The following is a 25,658-nucleotide window of genomic DNA, read 5'->3' as shown; positions in this document are numbered from 1 at the left end:
TCTCTCCCTGTCTCTGTGTCTCTCTCTCTCTTTCTGTCTCTCTCTCTCCCTGTCTCTGTCTGTCTCTCTCTCTCCCTGTCTCTCTTGCTCTAGGTCTCTGTCTCTGTGTCTCTCCCTACCCCTCTCTCTCCGTCTCTGTAGTTATCTCCCTGTCTCTCTCTCTCTCTCTCTGTCTCTCTCGGTCTCTCTTTACGAAATGCATATTATTCTCAAAATGGTTAGCTAATAAATGCGCACATCTTGATCTCCCTCTTATCATAGGCTAATAGAAGAATCTAGAAAAACCATTAGGTGATCACCTAGCTCACGGACAGCAACCTCCTCTCATGCATATGCCTGCTGCCACAACTGTAGAATGCCACTTGGAATGAACTCAATGGGCGTATTACAGAGGTAAAATTGGTTTTTCAATGGATATTCTGTGGATATAAGGTTAATAGCTATTGGACAATTCATGTCATGACTACTTTATATATATATATATATATATATATATATATATATATATATATATATGTGCATATGTGCCCATGACGATATATATATATATATATATATATATACTTTGTCTAATAGCTATTGAAGATTGAAAGCAAAAAATAAATAATGAAATTTCAACAACAAAAAGCAGTGGATTTTTGTCCATCCTCCCCTGACTCAGAATAAATAATTATCATTGTCATGACATGCTTTGTGTAAGAGCCATTGATGTTTGAAATCTGAAATCGTATTATTTTTTTAAAATGTTTTTAAGGTGTGGATTTTTCTGCATCTATCCTTGATTCAGAATATACCATCTTCATAGTCATGGCACGCTTGGTTCAATGGCTGTTGACAAGAGAAACCCGAATATCCAATATAAAACGAATTTTACCTCGGTCACTTTATAGAGAAGACACCACGGTAGTCTAGGTTAGTCTACGGAACGAAGAACACTTGATAGCAAGAAATAAATAATTAAAGAAAGAAAGGCGGATTATAGTCATTGTTTTGAAACCCAGAGGCCGAAGAATTGTGGATTACCGGTCAACGCGCGAGGTCGTCTCGTCGAACCGGAGCGATGTCTGTCGCGGGGCTGAAAAAGCAGTTCCACAAAGCCACTCAGGTAGATTTCGGTTAACGAATCATTGTTTTTTTCGGTGCTTTTATCGGGGTAGACTATTTCTTCGGTGATAAAAGGTGATCAAAACAGCTACAGTGAATACAATGGCTGCTATTCTTAAATAATTGTCTGGGCTTAATCTCAAAAAGGAGAATTGTGATAGAGGTTTTCAGGCACAATCTCATTAGGCTACATTGTCTATCTGTGCCTGGCTCCCAAGCCCATAGGCCTAGGCTACCACCACTATCCTACAGACATAGCCTGTCATTTGTCCAGCTATAGACCTATAGTTTAATAAAGGCCTGTCTATCTCATCTCTTGAGCGAGGCATGCATCGCATTCTCTCTCAGGTTGATATTATAGACGGGTCAGCGCTGCATGAAGTCGTTCGTGGTCCCCAGGTAGAGTAGCTGCCGCTGCTTTTACAGCAGTTGGGGATCCTAATCAAATACTAATAGAAGAAGCACGATAAAATTGCTTAGAAGCACACAGGCTACAGATCCGTGCCCCAATATGGACCAATTGACAGCTCCCCTCCCTTCCTCCGTCGCTTCCTTCATTCCTCCCTTCCAGGCAGTCACCAAGCCAGAAGTCTGTTCAAAAGGACATGACGTTACAGAACGTTTACGATCAGTTAGAAATGTATCGTGCTTTTCTGTTACATAGCTGACAGACACCATTCCTGTTACTGTCTATTTTATATTTTTATCTGCAACGTTCAGTGTGTTTTCTCATCCATGAATGAATACACCCACATGGAATGATAGACCAACAACGGCTGAACTATAACCCCTGACCCTGAGCCCTCAACAGCTGAACTATAACCCCTGACCCTGAGCCCTCAACAGCTGAACTATAACCCCTGACCCTGAGCCCTCAATGGCTGAACTATAACCCCTGACCCTGAGCCCTCAACAGCTGAACTATAACACCTGACCCTGAGCCCTCAACAGCTGAACTATAACACCTGACCCTGAGCCCTCAACAGCTGAACTATAACCCCTGACCCTGAGCCCTCAACGGCTGAACTATAACCCCTGACCCTGAGCCCTCAATGGCTGAACTATAACCCCTGACCCTGAGCCCTCAATGGCTGAACTATAACCCCTGACCCTGAGCCCTCAACAGCTGAACTATAACCCCTGACCCTGAGCCCTCAACAGCTGAACTATAACACCTGACCCTGGCTCTCTAGCCTGTGACTACAGTTGGCTCTCTAGTCTGTGACTACAGTTGGCTCTCTAGTCTGTGACTACAGTTGGCTCTCTAGTCTGTGACTACAGTTGGCTCTCTAGTCTGTGACTACAGTTGGCTCTCTAGTCTGTGACTACAGTTGGCTCTCTAGTCTGTGACTACAGTTGGCTCTCTAGTCTGTGACTACAGTTGGCTCTAGTCTGTGACTACAGTTGGCTCTCTAGTCTGTGACTACAGTTGGCTCTCTAGTCTGTGACTACAGTTGGCTCTCTAGTCTGTGACTACAGTTGGCTCTCTAGTCTGTGACTACAGTTGGCTCTCTAGTTTGTGACTACAGTTGGCTCTAGTCTGTATTGGCTCTAGTCTGTGACTACAGTTGGCTCTAGTCTGTATTGGCTCTAGTCCGTGACTACAGTTGGCTCTCTAGTCTGTATTGGCTCTAGTCTGTGACTACAGTTGGCTCTCTAGTCTGTGACTACAGTTGGCTCTAGTCTGTGACTACAGTTGACTCTAGTCTGTGACTACAGTTGGCTCTAGTCTGTGACTACAGTTGGATCTAGTCTGTGACTACAGTTGACTCTAGTCTGTGACTACAGTTGGCTCTAGTCTGTGACTACAGTTGGATCTAGTCTGTGACTACAGTTGGCTCTCTAGTCTGTGACTACAGTTATCTCTCTAGTCTGTGACTACAGTTGACTCTAGTCTGTGACTACAGTTGGCTCTAGTCTGTGACTACAGTTGGATCTAGTCTGTGACTACAGTTGGATCTAGTCTGTGACTACAGTTGGCTCTCTGGTCTGTGACTACAGTTGACTCTAGTCTGTGACTACAGTTGATTCCAGTCTGTGACTACAGTTGGCTCTAGTCTGTGACTACAGTTGGCTCTAGTCTGTGACTACAGTTGGCTCTAGTCTGTGACTACAGTTGGATCTAGTCTGTGACTACAGTTGACTCTAGTCTGTGACTACAGTTGGATCTAGTCTGTGACTACAGTTGGCTCTCTAGTCTGTGACTACAGTTGGCTCTCTAGTCTGTGACTACAGTTGGCTCTCTAGTCTGTGACTACAGTTGGATCTAGTCTGTGACTACAGTTGGCTCTCTAGTCTGTGACTACAGTTGGCTCTCTAGTCTGTGACTACAGTTGGATCTAGTCTGTGACTACAGTTGGCTCTCTAGTCTGTGACTACAGTTGGCTCTCTAGTCTGTGACTACAGTTGGCTCTCTAGTCTGTGACTACAGTTGGATCTAGTCTGTGACTACAGTTGGATCTAGTCTGTGACTACAGTTGGCTCTCTAGTCTGTGACTACAGTTGGCTCTAGTCTGTGACTACAGTGAAATAAAGCTAAAACAAAAACACTCCAAGAGATACCATTTGAAAAACAGCTTATTTCTATGTTTGGGATGAGAAGATTTCATGCCATCGGCACTGAGGCTACATTTATAAGGAGGTCGGTTGGTTTCTGGTATACACCAAGCCTATTCCCCAGGACCTCTCTGTGGTGAGGATCTGAAAGGAATGTTGGGAATTAAATGTGTTTGATCTAGACTTAAAAGAACCCATCCACAGCAACGGGTCACTGCGTGACAGTAACGGGGGGACAGACAGAACGGAAATAGATAAGAATCGACAACAACGGATGTTCCAACCGTGGGGCGGGGCCTGACGGAGCACTGCAGTGGGGCGGGGCCTGACGGAGCACTGCAGTGGGGCGAGGCCTGAGGGAGCACTGCAGTGGGGCGGGGCCTGACGGAGCACTGCAGTGGGGTGAGGCCTGAGGGAGCACTGCAGTGGGGCGGGGCCTGACGGAGCACTGCAGTGGGGCGGGGCCTGACGGAGCACTGCAGTGGGGCGTGGCCTGACGGAGCACTGCAGTGGTACTGTAGTCACAGACTAGAGTGGGGCGGGGTCTGACGGAGCGGGGTGTGACCTGGCATCGAGAGAGAGGGAGAGAGACAGACAGAGACAGACTGAGATATCAGTAAGTGCCTCAGTCCCATGGACAGCGTTCCACTTAGTTCAACTGAGTTTGATCTACCTACTGATCTTCTACTCACGGTTTGCTAATAAATATGGAGGAATGAGGACGAATGAAGAGAACTTGATACACTTTATATATCCAAAAGTATGACACACAGCCATGCAATCTCCATGCAATCTCCATAGACAAACATTGGCAGTAGAAACGCGCTGTAAGGGTCGTAACGTGTGTGTGTGGTACCCCCTGTATATAGCCTCCACATTGACTCTGTACCGGTACCCCCTGTATATAGCCTCCACATTGACTCTGTACCGTAATACCCTGTATATAGTCTCCACAGTGACTCTGTACCGGTACACCCTGTATATAGTCTCCACATTGACTCTGTACCGGTACCCCCTGTATATAGCCTCCACATTGACTCTGTACCGGTGCCCCCTGTATATAGCCTCCATATTTACTCTGTACCGTAATACCCTGTATATAGCCTCCAAATTGACTCTGTACCGGTACCCACTGTGTATAGCCTCCACATTGACTCTGTACAGTAATACCCTGTATATAACCTCCACATTGACTCTGTACCGTAATACCCTGTATATAGCCTCCAAATTGACTCTGTACCGTAACACCCTGTATATAGCCTCCACATTGACTCTGTACAGTAATACCCTGTATATAACCTCCACATTGACTCTATACCGGTACCCCCTGTATATACTGCACCTGTTGTATTCAGCATTTCACTGTGAGGTCTACTACACCTGTTGTATTAAGCATTTCACTGTAAGGTCTACTACACCTGTTGTATTCAGCATTTCACTGTAAGGTCTACTACATCTGTTGTATTCAGCATTTCACTGTGAGGTCTACTACATCTGTTGTATTCAGCATTTCACTGTAAGGTCTACTACACCTGTTGTATTCAGCATTTCACTGTGAGGTCTACTACATCTGTTGTATTCAGCATTTCACTGTAAGGTCTACTACACCTGTTGTATTCAGCATTTCACTGTAAGGTCTACTACACCTGTTGTATTCAGCATTTCACTGTAAGGTCTACTACATCTGTTGTATTCAGCATTTCACTGTAAGGTCTACTACACCTGTTGTATTCAGCATTTCACTGTAAGGTCTACTACACCTGTTGTATTCAGCATTTCACTGTGAGGTCTACTACACCTGTTGTATTCAGCATTTCACTGTAAGGTCTACTACACCTGTTGTATTCAGCATTTCACTGTGAGGTCTACTACACCTGTTGTATCTTGCGCATGTGACGACTGATTCCTGAGATGGATTCACCTGAATTAATTATAAGTGTTTCATTACTCTGGACTGACACACACACATGCACACTTATCTTTCATCAATACATTAATACACAAAGGGGGAAGATGAGGGGAGAACTGAACACTCAAACACTCTCCCATCCCTCCATCTCTCCTTTCCCAGTCCTTTTGGGAACCGGTTGGCATGGAAACCCTACATGTGTGCTGTCTTTGTCTGAAAATAGACCCAATGTTGCTGCTCAGAGGAGCGGGATGCACATACACGCACACACACACCACACACGCACACACCACAAATACACACACACACCACAAACCTCTAATACACACACACACGCACACACCACAAATACACACACACACCACAAACCTCTAATACACACACACACACACACACACACACACCACAAATACACACACACACACCACAAATACACACACACACCACAAACCTCTAATACATACACACACACACACACACACACACCACAAATACACACACACACACACACACCACAAATACACACACACCACAAATACACACACACAAACCACTAATGCACACACAAATTCACTACGACAGACACACACAAACCGCACACACACACACACACACACCACAAATACACACACACACACACCACAAATACATACACACACACACACACACAAACTGCACACACCACAAATACACACACACAAATACACACACACACAAATTCACTACGACAGACACACACACACACACACACAGACACACACACACACACACAGGGCTCGGAGCTGGTTAGCTCACTCAATAATTGATTGTCCTTGAGGGCAATATGACAGAGAGGTGCTATCTACGGTTCCTGTATCACCCACTCACCGTCTCACTCAATCTCTTATTAGTGGAAGTGCTATTTGCTTTACACTGTCTGTCTTTACACTGTCTGTCTTTACACTGTCTGTCGTTACACTGTCTGTCGTTACACTGTCTGTCGTTACACTGTCTGTCGTTACACTGTCTGTCTTTACACTGTCGTTACACTGTCTGTCGTTACACTGTCTGTCGTTACACTGTCTGTCATTACACTGTCTGTCGTTACACTGTCGTTACGCTGTCTGTCGTTACGCTGTCTGTCGTTACGCTGTCTGTCGTTACACTGTCTCTTTACACTGTCTGTCGTTACACTGTCTGTCGTTACGCTGTCTGTCGTTACGCTGTCTGTCGTTACGCTGTCTGTCGTTACGCTGTCTGTCTTTACGCTGTCTGTCGTTACACTGTCTGTCTTTACACTGTCTGTCGTTACACCGTCTGTCTTTACAATGTCTGTCATTACTGTCTGTTGTTACACTGCCTGTCGTTACACTGCCTGTCTTTACGCTGACTGTCGTTACGCTGACTGTCTTTACACTGCCTGTCTTTACACTGCCTGTCTTTACACTGCCTGTCTTTACGCTGCCTGTCGTTACACTGCCTGTCGTTACACTGTCTGTCTTTACACTGTCGTTACACTGTCTGTCTTTACACTGTCTGTCTTTACACTGTCTGATTATTTGTTGCTTTGTCAGTACCTGCCTGTTACACCAAATCTCTCAGACCCAGCTATCGTCTACAGTAGTCTACTAGAGGCCCAGCTATAGTCTGCAGTAGTCTACTAGAGGCCCAGCTATAGTCTACAGTAGTCTACTAGAGGCCCAGCTATAGTCTACAGTAGTCTACTAGAGGCCCAGCTATAGTCTACAGTAGTCTACTAGAGGCCCAGCTATAGTCTACAGTAGTCTACTAGAGGCCCAGCTATGGTCTACTAGAGGCCCAGCTATGGTCTACAGCAGTCTACTAGAGGCCCAGCTATAGTCTACAGTAGTCTACTAGAGGCCCAGCTATGGTCTACAGTAGTCTACTAGAGGCCCTGCTATGGTCTACTAGAGGCCCTGCTATGGTCTACTAGAGGCCCAGCTATAGTCTACAGTAGTCTACTAGAGGCCCAGCTATAGTCTACTAGAGGCCCAGCTATGGTCTACAGCAGTCTACTAGAGGCCCAGCTATAGTCTACAGTAGTCTACTAGAGGCCCAGCTATGGTCTACAGTAGTCTACTAGAGGCCCAGCTATAGTCTACTAGAGGCCCAGCTATAGTCTACAGTAGTCTACTAGAGGCCCAGCTATAGTCTACTAGAGGCCTAGCTATAGTCTACAGTAGTCTACTAGAGGCCCAGCTATGGTCTACTAGAGGCCCAGCTATAGTCTACTAGAGGCCTAGCTATAGTCTACAGTAGTCTACTAGAGGCCCAGCTATGGTCTACTAGAGGCCCAGCTATAGTCTACTAGAGGCCCAGCTATAGTCTACTAGAGGCCCAGCTATAGTCGACTAGAGGCCCAGCTATAGTCGACTAGAGGCCCAGCTATAGTCGACTAGAGGCCCAGCTATAGTCGACTAGAGGCCCAGCTATAGTCGACTAGAGGCCCAGCTATAGTCGACTAGAGGCCCAGCTATAGTCGACTAGAGGCCCAGCTATAGTCGACTAGAGGCCCAGCTATAGTCGACTAGAGGCCCAGCTATAGTCGACTAGAGGCCCAGCTATAGTCTACTAGAGGCCTAGCTATAGTCTACAGTAGTCCATTAGAGGCCCAGCTATAGTCTACAGTAGTCGACTAGAGGCCCAGCTATAGTCTACAGTAGTCGACTAGAGACCCAGCTATAGTCTACTAGAGGCCCAGCTATAGTCTACTAGAGACCCAGCTATAGTCGACTAGAGGCCCAGTTATAGTCTATAGTAGTCCATTAGAGGACCAGCTATAGTCTACAGTAGTCCATTAGAGGCCCAGCTATAGTCTACAGTAGTCCATTAGAGGCCCAGCTATAGTCTACAGTAGTCCATTATAGGCCCAGCTATAGTCAGCAGTGGTCTACTAGAGGCCCAGCTATAGTCTACTAGAGGCCCAGCTATAGTCTACTAGAGTCCCAGCTATAGACTACTAGAGGCCCAGCTATAGTCTACAGTAGTCTACTAGCGGCCCAGCTTTAGTCTGCAGTAGTCTACTAGCGGCCCAGCTATAGTCTGCAGTAGTCGACTAGAGGCCCAGCTATAGTCGACTAGAGGCCCAGCGATAGTCTATAGTAGTCTACTAGAGGCCCAGCTATAGTCTACTAGAGGCTTAGCTATGGTCTACAGCAGTCTACTAGAGGCGCAGCTATAGTCTACAGTAGTCTACTAGAGGCCCAGCTATGGTCTACTAGAGGCCCAGCTATGGTCTACAGCAGTCTACTAGAGGCCCAGCTATAGTCTACAGTACTCTACTAGAGGCCCAGCTATAGTCTACTAGAGGCCCAGCTATGGTCTACAGCAGTCTACTAGAGGCCCAGCTATAGTCTACAGTAGTCTACTAGAGGCCCAGCTATGGTCTACAGTAGTCTACTAGAGGCCCAGCTATGGTCTACTAGAGGCCCAGCTATAGTCTACAGTAGTCTACTAGAGGCCCAGCTATGGTCTACTAGAGGCCCAGCTATAGTCTACTAGAGGCCTAGCTATAGTCTACAGTAGTCTACTAGAGGCCCAGCTATAGTCGACTAGAGGCCCAGCTATAGTCGACTAGAGGCCCAGCTATAGTCGACTAGAGGCCCAGCTATAGTCGACTAGAGGCCCAGCTATAGTCTACTAGAGACCCAGCTGTATACTACTAGAGGCCTAGCTATAGTCTACAGTAGTCCATTAGAGGCCCAGCTATTGTCTACAGTAGTCGACTAGAGGCCCAGCTATAGTCTACAGTAGTCGACTAGAGGCCCAGCTATAGTCTACTAGAGGCCCAGCTATAGTCTATAGTAGTCCATTAGAGGCCCAGCTATAGTCTACAGTAGTCAATTAGAGGCCCAGCTATAGTCTACAGTAGTCCATTAGAGGCCCAGCTATAGTCTACAGTAGTCCATTAGAGGCCCAGCTATAGTCAGCAGTGGTCTACTAGAGGCCCAGCTATAGTCTACTAGAGGCCCAGCTATAGTCTACTAGAGGCCCAGCTATAGTCTACTAGAGGCCCAGCTATAGACTACTAGAGGCCCAGCTATTGTCTGCTAGAGGCCCAGCTATAGTCTGCTAGAGGCCCAGCTATAGTGTACAGTAGTCTACTAGAGGCCCAGCTATAGTCGACTAGAGGCCCAGCTATAGTCGACTAGAGGCCCAGCTATAGTCTACAGTAGTCCATTAGAGGCCCAGCTATAGTCTACAGTAGTCGACTAGAGGCCCAGCTATAGTCGACTAGAGGCCCAGCTATAGTCTGCTAGAGGCCCAGCTATAGTCTGCTAGAGGCCCAGCTATAGTCTGCTAGAGGCCCAGCTATAGTCTGCTAGAGGCCCAGCTATAGTCGACTAGAGGCCCAGCTATAGTCGACTAGAGGCCCAGCTATAGTCGACTAGAGGCCCAGCTATAGTCTACAGTAGTCTACTACAAATACAAATTCCGTTGTCCTAGAGCACACAAAAAACTATACATACCTCACCCTATAAACATCAGCGCCACAGGTAACTTATACAGAGCTGTGAATGAGCTGAGAGACAAGGCAAGAAATTCGACATCCCTGTTAGGATCAGTGGGCAGGCTATTCTTGGGTCTGGCTAAAAATACAGAACCCATTGTCCTTTAGAGTTGTGAGGTCTGGGGTCCGCTCACCAAATGGGACAAACACCAAATTGAGACTCTGCATGCAGAATTCTGCAAAAATATCCCCCAAATAATGTAAGCAGAGCAGAATTAGGCCGATACCCGCTAATTATAAAAATCCAGAAAAGAGACGTTAAATTCTACAACCACCTAAAAGGAAGCGATTCCCAAACCTTCCGTTCCATAACAAAGCCATCACCTACAGAATTCGAAAACAAACCCAATTTTGATAAACTCTCATATCTACTGGGTGAAATTCCACAGTGTGCCATCACAGCAGCAAGATGTGTGACCTGTTGCCACAAGAAAGGGTCAACCAGTGAAGAACAAACACCATTGTAAATACAACCCATATTTATGTTTATTTATTTTCCCTTTTGTACTTTAACTATTTGGACATAATATGACATTTGTAATGTCTTTATTCTCTTGGAACTTTTGTGAGTGTTATGTATTAATTTGTGTTGTTTATTTCACTTTTGTTTATTTGATATGATTACCTCTTTGGCTGTGTTTACACAGGCAGCCAAATTTAAATATGTTGCCCAATTATTAGGCAAAAGAGCTGATTTGATTGGTCAAAAGACAAATTAGTGGAAAATGAATCTAAATTTTGCGGCCTATGTAAACACAAGGTGTGTGTGTGGTGGGGGTTGGGATTGTTGTTCAGGAACATGAGAGGGAGAGATTGGATTGCAACCTCTGTCTCCATAGCGACTACCTCTATCTATTTCTTCTCTCTCTCACTCCCTCTCTGCCTCTCTCTCTTTCTCTCTGCTTCTCTTTAACTAATTTGATTAGCAAGAAATCTGTACTGCCCTGCCCACTTCACTGTTGCTCCAAGCAGAGAAAACTACAGTTCTGAAATACATCACAAAGCATGAAGACTTCTGCCTGAAGCCCATACACGCCGCAGAGTACATGTTAGACCCCAAGTATGCTGGCAAGAGCATCCTGTCTGGTGCAGAGATCAACAAGGCCTATGGTGTCATCACTACCGTGTCTCGCCACCTTGGCCTGGATGAGGGCAAGGTTCTTGGCAGTCTGGCAATGTACACTTCTAAAAGCAAGGGCTTTGGGATGGAGATGCAATATGGCAGTAGTGCCAACATATCTCATCAGCCACCTGGTGGAAGGGACTTTGTGGATCTGAGGCTCATTCCCCTGTTGCCTCAATCATTCTCCAAATCCCACCAACATCAGCCGCCTCAGAGTGCAACTGGTCCTTGTTTGGGAACACACACACCAAAGCACGCAACAGGCTGACCAATACAAGGGTTGAGAAATTGGTGTCCATCCGGGCAGATTTGAGGCTTTTTGAGCCTGACAACGAGCCATCCTCAACAAGGTTGGAAAGTGACAGTGAAGATGAGGCCTCAGTCTGATGTTCAAGAGGTGGACATTGAGGAGGTCCAGGGAGAAGACATGGAAGCCTGAGAGAAAGACAACCAAAGCTTTAGTTTCTAGACTATCATTTTACAGACGTTGAAAATGTTTTTGGTAGATGCGATGGATCATTGGGGATCAATTCAATATTCCCTTTCTTTTGTTTGTCAGTGAAATCATCCCATGTGAAGAGTCAACTCATTTAATTAAATTTCAATTAATGACTAAAAAATATATATATATATATATATATTGGAAGGATTTAATAATTTGTAATGATGTCTACTTATGAGGTAAAAGGTTTATGTTTCTGTCTCCATTTAATATGGTAAATATATCCAATGCAAAAAACATCTACATTTAAATGGTATTAATATTAATTCCCATATATTCCTGTTAATTTGCATATATTCCTGTTAATTCCCATATATTCCCGTTAATTTGCATATATTCCCGTTAATTCCCACATATTCCCGTTAATTCCCATATATTCCCGTTAATTTTCATATATTCCTGTTAATTTGCATATATTCCTGTTAATTCCCATATATTCCTGTTAATTCTCATATATTCCCGTTAATTTGCATATATTCCTGTTAATTCCCATATATTCCCGTTAATTCCCATATATTCCCGTTAATTCCCATATATTCCCGTTAATTCCCATGGAAAGTTTCCACCTCTGAATATTCCCCAAAATGTGCAACTCTACACACACTGACACACACACTGACACACACACTGACACATGCACACACTGCATATTCTCACAAGAGGTTGATGAGTTTTTAATATCGTTAACTAAGACTCCTGTTTCTATTCCCTCTCCCTCTCTCCCCCCTCTGTCTCTCTCTCTCTCTGTCTCTCTCACTCCCCCATCTCTTTGTCTCTGTCTCTGTTTCTCTCTCTCTCCCTGTAGAAAGTCAGTGAGAAGGTTGGAGGAGCAGAAGGAACCAAACTTGATGATGACTTCCTTCAGATGGAAAAGGTCATCATTCTGTTGAATTCTGTACAGAGGAATACTGTGGGTCAGATTCACTCACTCATAGCCCGAGGAATACTGTGGGTCAGATTCACTCACTCATAGCCAGAGGAATACTGTGGGTCAGATTCACTCACTCATAGCCTGAGGAATACTGTGGGTCAGATTCACTCACTCATAGCCTGAGGAATACTGTGGGTCAGATTCACTCACTCATAGATTGAATACTGTGGGTCAGATTCACTCACTCATAGCCTGAGGAATACTGTGGGTCAGATTCACTCACTCATAGCCCGAGGAATACTGTGGGTCAGATTCACTCACTCATAGCCCGAGGAATACTGTGGGTCAGATTCACTCACTCATAGCCCGAGGAATACTGTGGGTCAGATTCACTCACTCATAGCCTGAGGAATACTGTGGGTCAGATTCACTCACTCATAGCCTGAGGAATACTGTGGGTCAGATTCACTCACTCATAGCCCGAGGAATACTGTGGGTCAGATTCACTCACTCATAGCCTGAGGAATACTGTGGGTCAGATTCACTCACTCATAGCCTGAGGAATACTGTGGGTCAGATTCACTCACTCATAGCCCGAGGAATACTGTGGGTCAGATTCACTCACTCATAGCCTGAGGAATACTGTGGGTCAGATTCACTCACTCATAGATTGAATACTGTGGGTCAGATTCACTCACTCATAGCCTGAGGAATACTGTGGGTCAGATTCACTCACTCATAGCCTGAGGAATACTGTGGGTCAGATTCACTCCCTCATAGCCTGAGGAATACTGTGGGTCAGATTCACTCACTCATAGCCTGAGGAATACTGTGGGTCAGATTCACTCACTCATAGACTGAGGAAAACTGTGGGTCAGATTCACTCACTCATAGCCTGAGGAATACTTTGGGTCAGATTCACTCACTCATAGCCTGAGGAATACTGTGGGTCAGATTCACTCACTCATAGCCTGAGGAATACTGTGGGTCAGATTCACTCACTCATAGCCTGAGGAATACTGTGGGTCAGATTCACTCACTCATACCCCGAGGAATACTGTGGGTCAGATTCACTCAATCATAGCCTGAGGAATACTGTGGGTCAGATTCACTCACTCATAGCCTGAGGAATACTGTGGGTCAGATTCACTCACTCATAGCCCGAGGAATACTGTGGGTCAGATTCACTCACTCATAGCCTGAGGAATACTGTGGGTCAGATTCACTCACACATAGATTGAATACTGTGGGTCAGATTCACTCACTCATAGCCTGAGGAATACTGTGGGTCAGATTCACTCACTCATAGCCTGAGGAATACTGTGGGTCAGATTCACTCCCTCATAGCCCGAGGAATACTGTGGGTCAGATTCACTCACTCATAGCCTGAGGAATACTGTGGGTCAGATTCACTCACTCATAGCCTGAGGAAAACTGTGGGTCAGATTCACTCACTCATAGCCTGAGGAATACTTTGGGTCAGATTCACTCACTCATAGCCTGAGGAATACTGTGGGTCAGATTCACTCACTCATAGCCTGAGGAATACTGTGGGTCAGATTCACTCACTCATAGCCTGAGGAATACTGTGGGTCAGATTCACTCACTCATCGTGAATTACTTTTGAAATGTATTTATTTGTTTATTTATACTACTACTACTGTTACTACTACTACTGTTACTACTACTACTACTACTGTTACTATTACTACTGTTACTACTACTACTACTGTTGCTGTTACTACTGTTACTACTACTACTACTGTTACTACTACTACTGTTACTACTGTTACTACTACTGTTACTACTGTTACTATTATTACTACTACTGTTAGTATTGCTACTGTTACTATTACTACTACTACTGTTACTACTGCTACTACTATTACTACTACTACTACTGTTACTAGTACTACTACCACTACTACTGTTACTACTACTACTGTTACTACTACTACTACTGTTACTGTTACTACTGTTACTACTACTACTACTACTACTGTTACTACTACTGTTACTACTACTACTACTACTGTTACTACTGTTACTGCTACTACTGTTACTGTTACTACTACTACTACTACTGTTACTACTACTACTACTGTTACTACTACTGTTACTACTGTTACTACTGTTACTGCTACTACTGTTACTGTTACTACTACTACTACTACTGTTACTACTGCTACTACTGTTACTACTACTACTGTTACTAGTACTACTACCACTACTACTGTTACTACTACTACTGTTACTGTTGCTACTACTACTGTTACTACTACTACTGTTACTACTACTACTGTTACTACTACTACGGTCTTACCTACCTTAGTTGAATGTACTGACTGTTAGTTGCTCTCTCACACTGTCAGGACAACCGGATTCACAACTTGTGTGTGTGTGTGTGTGTGTGTGTGTGTGTGTGTGTGTGTGTGTGTGTGTGTGTGTGTGTGTGTGTGTGTGTGTGTGTGTGTGTGTGTGTGTGTGTGTGTGTGTGTGTGTGTGTGTGTGTGTGTGTGTGTGTGTGTGTGTGTGTATAGAAGGTGGACACCACCGGTAGGGCAGTGCTAGACATCATGACCAAAACTACAGAATACCTACAGCCCAACCCAGGTGAGAACACGCCCTCTCTCTCTCTCTCTCTGTCTCTTTCTCTCACAGACAGACAAACAGACTCTCTCTCTCTCACAGACTCTCTCTCTCTTCCCCAGCATCCAGGGCTAAGCTGAGTCTGATAGGGACCATGTCTAAGATCAGAGGACAGGAGAAGGGACCGGGTTACCCCCAGGCTGAGACTGTACTGGGTGAGGCCATGCAGCGCTTCGGACGAGAGCTGGGAGAGGAGTCATGCTTTGGTACGTGTGTGCACACACACACACACACACACACACACGCTGCATCAGACACACACAGACATATAAAGACACACTCACCTACTGTATTGACAATACAGCATCAATAAGTCAACATCTTGGTCAATCTCTCTGATGGAACATACAAACAATTCAACTCTCTCGCCGTCTACCCTCCCATTCCTTTTCTGTCCCTCCCCCCCCTCCCTCCCTCCCTCCCTCCCTCCCTCCCTCCACCTCTCCCTCCCCCCCCCCCTCTCTCCCTCCACCTCTCCCTACCCTTCCCTCTCTCCTTGTCCCCTCTCCCTCCTCCAGGTCTGGCTCTCCTAGATGCTGGGGAGGCCATGGGTGAGCTGGGGGCGGTGAAGGATGCCCTGGATATGGAGGTCAAACAGAACTTTATTGATCCACTGCAGAACCTACAGGAAAAAGACATCAAAGAAATACAGGTAGATATCAGAACTTTATTGATCCACGACAGAACCTACAGGAAAAAAAGACGACATCAATAAATATTAAATATGTTAGATAAATGTTCAATTTATGATATTATATATATATATATATATATATATATGTGTGTGTGTTAAATAAATATATATGTTAAATAAAGGTTTAATTATAATGAATTATTATGAAGTAAATTATTGAATTATAAATACATGTTGATGAACTTACTTACAGGAAGTTATTGTTAAGTAAATAAAATATTAAATTAATTTCAATCCATCTTAAATGAACTTCAATGAATCGGAAATAAATAATTTTAAAATAAATGAAGTGAATGAAAGATGTTGTTGCAGCACCACCTGAAGAAGATGCAGGGACGCCGCCTGGACTTTGACTATAAGAAGAAACGTCACGGTAAAGGAGATGGGATTATTATTATTATTTATTACTACTATTATTATTATTATTATTATTATTATTATTATTATCATTATCATTATTATTATTATTACTATTATTATTATTATTATTATTTTCATTATTATTATTATTATTATTATTATTATTACTATCATTATTATTAACATTATTATTATTATTATTTATTATTATTATTATTATTATCATTATTATCATTATTATTATTTATCATTATTATTAACATGCAAAGATTTTACTGAGTTACAGTTCATATAAGGAAATTAGTCAATTGAAATACATTTATTAGGCCCTAATGTATGGATTTTATATGACTGGATGGAGAAACAGCCATGGGTGGGCCTGGGAGGACATAGGCCCACCTCACTTGGGAGCCAGGTCCAGCCAATCAGAATGAGTTTTTCCCCACAAAGGCGCTTTATTACAGACAGAAATAATACATTTCATCAGCTGTCCGGGTGGCTGGTCTCAGACGATCCCGCAGGTGTAGAAGCCGAATGTGACGTTGTGTTGTGTGACCAATTTGCACATTTTAGTGTGGCCTTTTGTTGTACCCAGCACAAGGTGCACCTGTGTAATGATCAGGGATGTAAACACAACATTTGAGAGAAATAAGCATTTTTTTTTGCATATGAAACATTTCTGGGATATTTTATTTCAGCTCAGGAAACATGGGACCAACACTTTACATGTTGTGTTTATATTTTTGTTCGGTATGTTTTTTGTTATTATTACTCTCTCAAATAGAAACGTTGTTGTTATTATAATAACTTGTTATATAATTGTAGGTAAAGGAGTCCTGGAGGAGGAGATCAGACAGGCGCTGGAGAAGTTTGATGAGTCCAAAGAAGTGGCAGAGCAGAGCATGTTCAACCTGCTGGAGAGTGATGTAGGTTGTCTCTGTCCCTCTCTCCTCTCTGTCCCTCTCTCCTCTCTGTCTCTGTCTGTCTGTCTGTCTGTCTGTCTGTCTGTCTGTCTGTCTGTCTGTCTGTCTGTCTGTCTGTCTGTCTGTCTGTCTGTCTGTCTGTCTGTCTGTCTGTCTGAGCATGTTCAACCTGCTGGAGAGTGATGTAGGTTGTCTCTGTCTCTGTCTGCTGGAGAGTGATGTAGGTTGTCCCTGTCTCTGTCTGCTGGAGAGTGATGTAGGTTGTCCCTGTCTCTGTCTGCTGGAGTGTGATGTAGGTTGTCTCTGTCTCTGTCTGCTGGAGAGTGATGTAGGTTGTCTCTGTCTCTGTCTGCTGGAGAGTGATGTAGGTTATCTCTGTCTCTGTCTGCTGGAAAGTGATGTAGGCTGTCTCTGTCTCTGTCTGTCTGTCAGAGCATGTTCAACCTGCTGGAGAGTGATGTAGGTTGTACCTGTCTCTGTCTGCTGGAGAGTGATGTAGGTTGTCTCTGTCTCTGTCTGCTGGAGAGTGATGTAGGTTGTCCCTGTCTCTGTCTGCTGGAGAGTGATGTAGGTTGTCTCTGTCTCTGTCTGCTGGAGAGTGATGTACGTTGTCCCTGTCTCTGTCTGCTGGAGAGTGATGTAGGTTGTCTCTGTCTCTGTCTGCTGGAGAGTGATGTAGGTTGTCCCTGTCTCTGTCTGCTGGAGAGTGATGTAGGTTGTCTCTGTCTCTGTCTGCTGGAGAGTGATGTAGGTTGTCCCTGTCTCTGTCTGCTGGAGAGTGATGTAGGTTGTCCCTGTCTCTGTCTGCTGGAGAGTGATGTAGGTTGTCCCTGTCTCTGTCTGCTGGAGAGTGATGTAGGTTGTCTCTGTCTCTGTCTGCTGGAGAGTGATGTAGGTTGTCCCTGTCTCTGTCTGCTGGAGAGTGATGTAGGTTGTCCCTGTCTCTGTCTGCTGGAGAGTGATGTAGGTTGTCTCTGTCTCTGTCTGCTGGAGAGTGATGTAGGTTGTCCCTGTCTCTGTCTGCTGGAGAGTGATGTAGGTTGTCTCTGTCTCTGTCTGCTGGAGAGTGATGTAGGTTGTCCCTGTCTCTGTCTGCTGGAGAGTGATGTAGGTTGTCTCTGTCTCTGTCTGCTGGAGAGTGATGTAGGTTGTCCCTGTCTCTGTCTGCTGGAGAGTGATGTAGGTTGTCCCTGTCTCTGTCTGCTGGAGAGTGATGTAGGTTGTCCCTGTCTCTGTCTGCTGGAGAGTGATGTAGGTTGTCTCTGTCTCTGTCTGCTGGAGAGTGATGTAGGTTGTCCCTGTCTCTGTCTGCTGGAGAGTGATGTAGGTTGTCTCTGTCTCTGTCTGCTGGAGAGTGATGTAGGTTGTCCCTGTCTCTGTCTGCTGGAGAGTGATTTAGGTTGTCTCTGTCTCTGTCTGCTGGAGAGTGATGCAGGTTGTCCCTGTCTCTGTCTGCTGGAGAGTGATGTAGGTTGTCCCTGTCTCTGTCTGCTGGAGAGTGATGTAGGTTGTCCCTGTATCTGTCTGCTGGAGAGTGATGTAGGTTGTCCTTTTCTCTGTCTGCTGGAGAGTGATGTAGGTTGTCTCTGTCTGCTGGAGAGTGATGTAGGTTGTCTCTGTCTCTGTCTGCTGGAGAGTGATGTAGGTTGTCCCTGTCTCTGTCTGCTGGAGAGTGATGTAGGTTGTCCCTGTCTCTGTCTGCTGGAGAGTGATGTAGGTTGTCTCTGTCTCTGTCTGCTGGAGAGTGATGTAGGTTGTCCCTGTCTCTGTCTGCTGGAGAGTGATGTAGGTTGTCCCTGTCTCTGTCTGCTGGAGAGTGATGTAGGTTGTCCCTGTCTCTGTCTGCTGGAGAGTGATGTAGGTTGTCTCTGTCTCTGTCTGCTGGAGAGTGAAGTAGGTTGTCCCTGTCTCTGTCTGCTGGAGTGTGATGTAGGTTGTCTCTGTCTCTGTCTGCTGGAGAGTGATGTAGGTTGTCCCTGTCTCTGTCTGATGGAGAGTGATGTAGATTGTCTCTGTCTGCTGGAGAGTGATGTAGGTTGTCCCTGTCTCTGTCTGCTGGAGAGTGATGTAGGTTGTCCCTGTCTCTGTCTGCTGGAGAGTGATGTAGGTTGTCTCTGTCTCTGTCTGCTGGAAAGTGATGTAGGTTGTCCCTGTCTCTGTCTGCTGGAGAGTGATGTAGGTTGTCCCTGTCTCTGTCTGCTGGAGAGTGATGTAGGTTGTCCCTGTCTCTGTCTGCTGGAGAGTGATGTAGGTTGTCCCTGTCTCTGTCTGCTGGAGAGTGATGTAGGTTGTCCCTGTCTCTGTCTGCTGGAGAGTGATGTAGGTTGTCTCTGTCTCTGTCTGCTGGAGAGTGATGTAGGTTGTCCCTGTCTCTGTCTGCTGGAGAGTGATGTAGGTTGTCTCTGTCTCTGTCTGCTGGAGAGTGATGTAGGTTGTCCCTGTCTCTGTCTGCTGGAGAGTGATGTAGGTTGTCTCTGTCTCTGTCTGCTGGAAAGTGATGTAGGTTGTCCCTGTCTCTGTCTGCTGGAGAGTGATGTAGGTTGTCCCTGTCTCTGTCTGCTGGAGAGTGATGTAGGTTGTCCCTGTCTCTGTCTGCTGGAGAGTGATGTAGGTTGTCCCTGTCTCTGTCTGCTGGAGAGTGATGTAGGTTGTCCCTGTATCTGTCTGCTGGAGAGTGATGTAGGTTGTCCTTTTCTCTGTCTGCTGGAGAGTGATGTAGGTTGTCTCTGTCTGCTGGAGAGTTATGTAGGTTGTCTCTGTCTCTGTCTGCTGGAGAGTGATGTAGGTTGTCCCTGTCTCTGTCTGCTGGAGAGTGATGTAGGTTGTCCCTGTCTCTGTCTGCTGGAGAGTGATGTAGGTTGTCTCTGTCTCTGTCTGCTGGAGAGTGATGTAGGTTGTCCCTGTCTCTGTCTGCTGGAGAGTGATGTAGGTTGTCCCTGTCTCTGTCTGCTGGAGAGTGATGTAGGTTGTCCCTGTCTCTGTCTGCTGGAGAGTGATGTAGGTTGTCTCTGTCTCTGTCTGCTGGAGAGTGAAGTAGGTTGTCCCTGTCTCTGTCTGCTGGAGTGTGATGTAGGTTGTCTCTGTCTCTGTCTGCTGGAGAGTGATGTAGGTTGTCCCTGTCTCTGTCTGATGGAGAGTGATGTAGATTGTCTCTGTCTGCTGGAGAGTGATGTAGGTTGTCCCTGTCTCTGTCTGCTGGAGAGTGATGTAGGTTGTCCCTGTCTCTGTCTGCTGGAGAGTGATGTAGGTTGTCTCTGTCTCTGTCTGCTGGAAAGTGATGTAGGTTGTCCCTGTCTCTGTCTGCTGGAGAGTGATGTAGGTTGTCCCTGTCTCTGTCTGCTGGAGAGTGATGTAGGTTGTCCCTGTCTCTGTCTGCTGGAGAGTGATGTAGGTTGTCCCTGTCTCTGTCTGCTGGAGAGTGATGTAGGTTGTCTCTGTCTCTGTCTGCTGGAGAGTGATGTAGGTTGTCCCTGTCTCTGTCTGCTGGAGAGTGATGTAGGTTGTCTCTGTCTCTGTCTGCTGGAGAGTGATGTAGGTTGTCCCTGTCTCTGTCTGCTGGAGAGTGATTTAGGTTGTCTCTGTCTCTGTCTGCTGGAGTGTGATGTAGGTTGTCCCTGTCTCTGTCTGCTGGAGAGTGATGTAGGTTGTCCCTGTCTCTGTCTGCTGGAGAGTGATGTAGGTTGTCCCTGTATCTGTCTGCTGGAGAGTGATGTAGGTTGTCCTTTTCTCTGTCTGCTGGAGAGTGATGTAGGTTGTCTCTGTCTGCTGGAGAGTGATGTAGGTTGTCTCTGTCTCTGTCTGCTGGAGAGTGATGTAGGTTGTCCCTGTCTCTGTCTGCTGGAGAGTGATGTAGGTTGTCCCTGTCTCTGTCTGCTGGAGAGTGATGTAGGTTGTCTCTGTCTCTGTCTGCTGGAGAGTGATGTAGGTTGTCCCTGTCTCTGTCTGCTGGAGAGTGATGTAGGTTGTCCCTGTCTCTGTCTGCTGGAGAGTGATGTAGGTTGTCCCTGTCTCTGTCTGCTGGAGAGTGATGTAGGTTGTCTCTGTCTCTGTCTGCTGGAGAGTGAAGTAGGTTGTCCCTGTCTCTGTCTGCTGGAGTGTGATGTAGGTTGTCTCTGTCTCTGTCTGCTGGAGAGTGATGTAGGTTGTCCCTGTCTCTGTCTGATGGAGAGTGATGTAGATTGTCTCTGTCTGCTGGAGAGTGATGTAGGTTGTCCCTGTCTCTGTCTGCTGGAGAGTGATGTAGGTTGTCCCTGTCTCTGTCTGCTGGAGAGTGATGTAGGTTGTCTTTGTCTCTGTCTGCTGGAGAGTGATGTAGGTTGTCTCTGTCTCTGTCTGCTGGAGAGTGATGTAGGTTGTCCCTGTCTCTGTCTGCTGGAGAGTGATGTAGGTTGTCTCTGTCTCTGTCTGCTGGAGAGTGATGTAGGTTGTCCCTGTCTCTGTCTGCTGGAGAGTGATGTAGGTTGTCTCTGTCTCTGTCTGCTGGAGAGTGATGTAGGTTGTCCCTGTCTCTGTCTGCTGGAGAGTGATGTAGGTTGTCTCTGTCTCTGTCTGCTGGAAAGTGATGTAGGTTGTCCCTGTCTCTGTCTGCTGGAGAGTGATGTAGGTTGTCCCTGTCTCTGTCTGCTGGAGAGTGATGTAGGTTGTCCCTGTCTCTGTCTGCTGGAGAGTGATGTAGGTTGTCCCTGTCTCTGTCTGCTGGAGAGTGATGTAGGTTGTCTCTGTCTCTGTCTGCTGGAGAGTGATGTAGGTTGTCCCTGTCTCTGTCTGCTGGAGAGTGATGTAGGTTGTCCCTGTCTCTGTCTGCTGGAGAGTGATGTAGGTTGTCCCTGTCCCTCTCTCCTCTCTGTCCCTCTCTGTCTCTCTCCTCTCTCTCTCTCTCTCTCTCTCTCTCTCTCTCTCTCTCTCTCTCTCTCTCTCTCTCTCTCTCTCTCTCTCTCTGCTCTCTGTCTCTCCTCCTCTCTGTGTCTCCCCCTCCTCCTCTCTCCTCTCTGTCTCTCCTCCTCTCTGTCTCTCCTCCTCCTCCTCCTCCCCCTCTCTGTCGCTCCTCTCTGTCTCTCCTCACCTACTCTGTCCCTCTCTCCTCTCTATCCCTCTCTCCTCACCCGCTCTATCCCTCTCTCCTCACCCTCTCTGTCCCTCTCTCCTCTCTCTCTCCTCTCTGTTTCTCCTCACCCTCTCTATCCCTCTCTCCTCACCCTCTCTGTCCCTCTCTCCTCTCTCTCTCCTCTCTGTTTCTCCTCACCCTCTCTGTCCCTCTCTCCTCACCCTCTCTGTTTCTCCTCACCCTCTCTGTCCCTCTCTCCTCACCCTCTCTGTCCCGCACTCCTCTCTATCCCTCTCTCCTCACCCTCTCTGTCCCACTCTCCTCTCCTCACCCTCTCTGTCCCGCTCTCCTCTCTATCCCTCTCTCCTCCCCCTCTCTCTCTTTCTCCTCTCTATCCCTCTCTCCTCACCCTCTCTGTCCCTCTCTCCTCTATATCCCTCTCTCCTCACCCTCTCTGTCCCTCTCTCCTCTATATCCCTCTCTCCTCACCCTCTCTGTCCCTCTCTCCTCTCTATCCCTCTCTCCTCACCCTCTCTGTCCCTCTCTCCTCTCTATCCCTCTCTCCTCACCCTCTCTCTCTCTCCTCTCTGTCCCTCTCTCCTCACCCTCTCTGTCTCACTCTCCTCTCTGTCCCTCTCTCCTCACCCTCTCTGTCCCTCTCTCCTCTCTCTCCTCTCTGTTTCTCCTCACCCTCTCTGTCCCTCTCTCCTCTCTATCCCTCTCCTCTCTGTCTCTCCTCACCCTCTCTGTCCCTCTCTCCTCTCTGTCCCTCTCCTCTCTGTCTCTCCTCACCCTCTCTCCTCACCCTCTCTGTCCCTCTCTCCTCTCTATCCCTCTCTCCTCACCCTCTCTGTCCCTTTCCCCTCTCTGTCTCTCTCTCTCTCCCCTCTCTGTCCCTCTCTCCTCTCTGTCTCTCCTCACCCTCTCTGTCTGTTGTTGGATCTGTTTGAGTAGGCTAAAACTAACTTTGAGACACTTTTTTCCCTGTGTGTGTGTGTGTGTGTGTTTGTGCAGATTGAGCAGGTGAGTCAGCTAACAGCGTTGGTCCAGGCCCAGGTGGAGTATCACAGACAAGCCACAGAAATACTACAGCAGCTCTCCAGCAAGCTGCACGAGAGGTCAGTCACACAGACACACAGACAGACAGACAGACATACAGACACAGACATACAGACACAGACATACAGACACAGACACATACAGACACAGACATACAGAGACTAGGGCTGGGACACTGTAGTGTTGACAGACAGACAGACAGACAGAGACACATACAGACACAGACACATACAGACAGACATACACTAGGGCTGGGACACTGTAGTGTTGACATTGAACATTTTTAAAGGCATTTTCTTCTGACGTTCAAGGAGTTCGTATTCACCCTGTGCATGTCGGCTCAAATGTGAACGAGCCTTGAAAGTCTCGCTATAACACCCCTTGAACCCTGCCCTGTGTTTTACACTGACATTGTGGTGTGTTGACCTCTGACCTCTGTGTTTTCTCTCCAGGATCAGGGAGGCGCAGGATAAACCCAGGAAGGAGTATGTTCCTAAACCCCGGATGGTCCTGGAGCTGCTCCCCCCCAGCGATAGCCATAATGGGGGGCTCAACACCACCAAGTCCCCCGTCCCGGCCTTGTCCCCAGGCCCCACGCGCACCCCCGGTGAGAACACACAACACGGGACGGACGCAGACACTCACATTCACAGATCCACGTACAAACAAAGACTCACAGACCCACACACAGAAACATAGATCCAAGTACAAACACACAGATCCACGTACAGATCACAGATCCATTCACAGATCCACTCGCAGATCCACACACTCACAGATCCACGTCCAGACTCACAGACCCACACACAGAAACATGGATCCACTTACAGACTCACAGATCCACTTACAGACTCACAGATCCACTTACAGACTCACAGATCCACTTACAGACTCACAGATCCACTTACAGACTCACAGATCCACTTACAGACTCACAGACTCGCAGATCCACGTCCAGACACACAGATCCATGTAAAGACTCACAGATCCATGTAAAGACTCACAGATCTACGCACACACACTCACAGATCCACGTACAGACCTGCAGATCCACGTACAGACATAGGACTCACAGATCCACATACAGACACACAGACTCGCAGATCCACGTACAGAAACATAGATCCAAGTACAAACACACAGATTTGAGTCTGTACGTGGATCTGTGCCTATGTACTCGCAGATCCACGTACGGACTTGCAGATCCACGCACAGGCACACGCTGACAGATCCACAAACGAACAGATCCACGTGCAGACTCACAGATCCACGTACAGACACACAGACTCACAGATCCACATACAGACACACAGACTCACAGATCCATGTACAGACACAGACTCACAGATCCATGTACAGACACACAGACTTACAGATCCAAATTCAGACACACAGACTCACAGATCCACGTACAGACACACAGACTTACAGATCCAAATTCAGACACACAGACTCACAGATCCACGTACAGACACACAGACTTACAGATCCAAATTCAGACACACAGACTCACAGATCCACGTACAGACACACTCACAGATCCACGTACAGACACACTCACAGATCCACGTACAGACACACAGACTCACAGATCCAAATTCAGACACACAGACTCACAGATCCAAATTCAGACACACAGACTCACAGATCCACATACAGACACACTCAGTCGTTCTCTCTCTGTCTGTCGTTCTCTCTCTGTCTGTCGGTCTTTATCTTTGTCGGTCTCTCTCTTTCTCTCCCCCTCTCTCTCTTCGTCTCACTCTCTCCCCCTCTCTCTCTTTGTCTCCTTCCCCTCTCTCCCCCTCTCTCTCTTCGTCTCCTTCTCTCCACCCTTCCCCTCTCCCCCCCAGCTCCTATGAATCAACCGTGCTGCCGGGCGTTGTATGACTTTGTGCCGGAGAACGAGGGTGAGCTGGGCTTCAAAGAGGGCGATATCATCACCCTAACCAATCAGATCGATGATAACTGGTACGAGGGAATGGTCAACGGCCAATCAGGTTTCTTCCCCATCAACTACGTGGATATCCTGGTTCCACTTCCTCATTAGGCCACCCACCCCCACCCAATCTTCACCCCACTCCCTGCCGGGGGCCCCAGCCTCTGCCCAGCCTCTGCCCAGCCTCTGCCCAGCCTCTGCCCAGCCTCTGCCCAGCCTCTGCCCAGCCTCTGCCCAGCCTCTGCCCAGCCTAATCCACGCCTTCTTCTTTGTGCTTGTGTGAGTGCAACTGCTTTTTTCACAAAGAACTACAACTGTGAGGAACAAGGGACTACAATTGTATAGGATTCTGCAAGAAGAAGAAGAATGAGGGATAAGTGAGCTGGTGGAATCAGAGTAGTGAGATGGTTGAACT

The 25,658-nt window shown here is 46.6% G+C and overlaps 2 protein-coding genes across 3 annotated transcripts in view; both read left to right on the top strand.

Annotated features, from left to right (window-relative positions):
• Positions 1–25,658, top strand: part of LOC139415792 (galactose-specific lectin nattectin-like) — a 1,187,935-nt gene that overhangs the window by 86,116 nt on the left and 1,076,161 nt on the right. The gene's annotated exons all lie outside the window — the stretch shown is intronic.
• Positions 908–25,373, top strand: LOC139417065 (endophilin-A1-like). The gene is made up of 10 exons (XM_071166313.1): positions 908–1,105; positions 12,510–12,578; positions 15,116–15,188; positions 15,287–15,430; positions 15,743–15,876; positions 16,231–16,291; positions 17,104–17,204; positions 23,260–23,363; positions 23,757–23,935; positions 25,134–25,373. Exons 1-10 carry the CDS (start codon positions 1,061–1,063, stop codon positions 25,352–25,354), a joined length of 1,131 nt encoding a protein of 376 aa, XP_071022414.1. The 5' UTR covers positions 908–1,060; the 3' UTR covers positions 25,355–25,373.

Source organism: Oncorhynchus clarkii, chromosome 9 (genome assembly GCF_045791955.1).
Source record: "Oncorhynchus clarkii lewisi isolate Uvic-CL-2024 chromosome 9, UVic_Ocla_1.0, whole genome shotgun sequence".
Lineage (NCBI taxonomy): Eukaryota > Metazoa > Chordata > Actinopteri > Salmoniformes > Salmonidae > Oncorhynchus > Oncorhynchus clarkii.
This window is presented reverse-complemented; position numbering and strand designations above follow the sequence as displayed.

What these genes read in the sequence shown, in the direction of transcription:
- LOC139417065 (XM_071166313.1), top strand. Translation starts at nt 1,061, where the DNA reads ATGTCTGTCGCGGGGCTGAAAAAGCAGTTCCACAAAGCCACTCAG. An exon ending in AGTTCCACAAAGCCACTCAG is followed by an intron (nt 1,106 to 12,509) that starts GTAGATTTCGGT and finishes CTCTCCCTGTAG; the next exon opens with AAAGTCAGTGAGAAGGTTGG. An exon ending in AAGACATCAAAGAAATACAG is followed by an intron (nt 15,877 to 16,230) that starts GTAGATATCAGA and finishes ATGTTGTTGCAG; the next exon opens with CACCACCTGAAGAAGATGCA.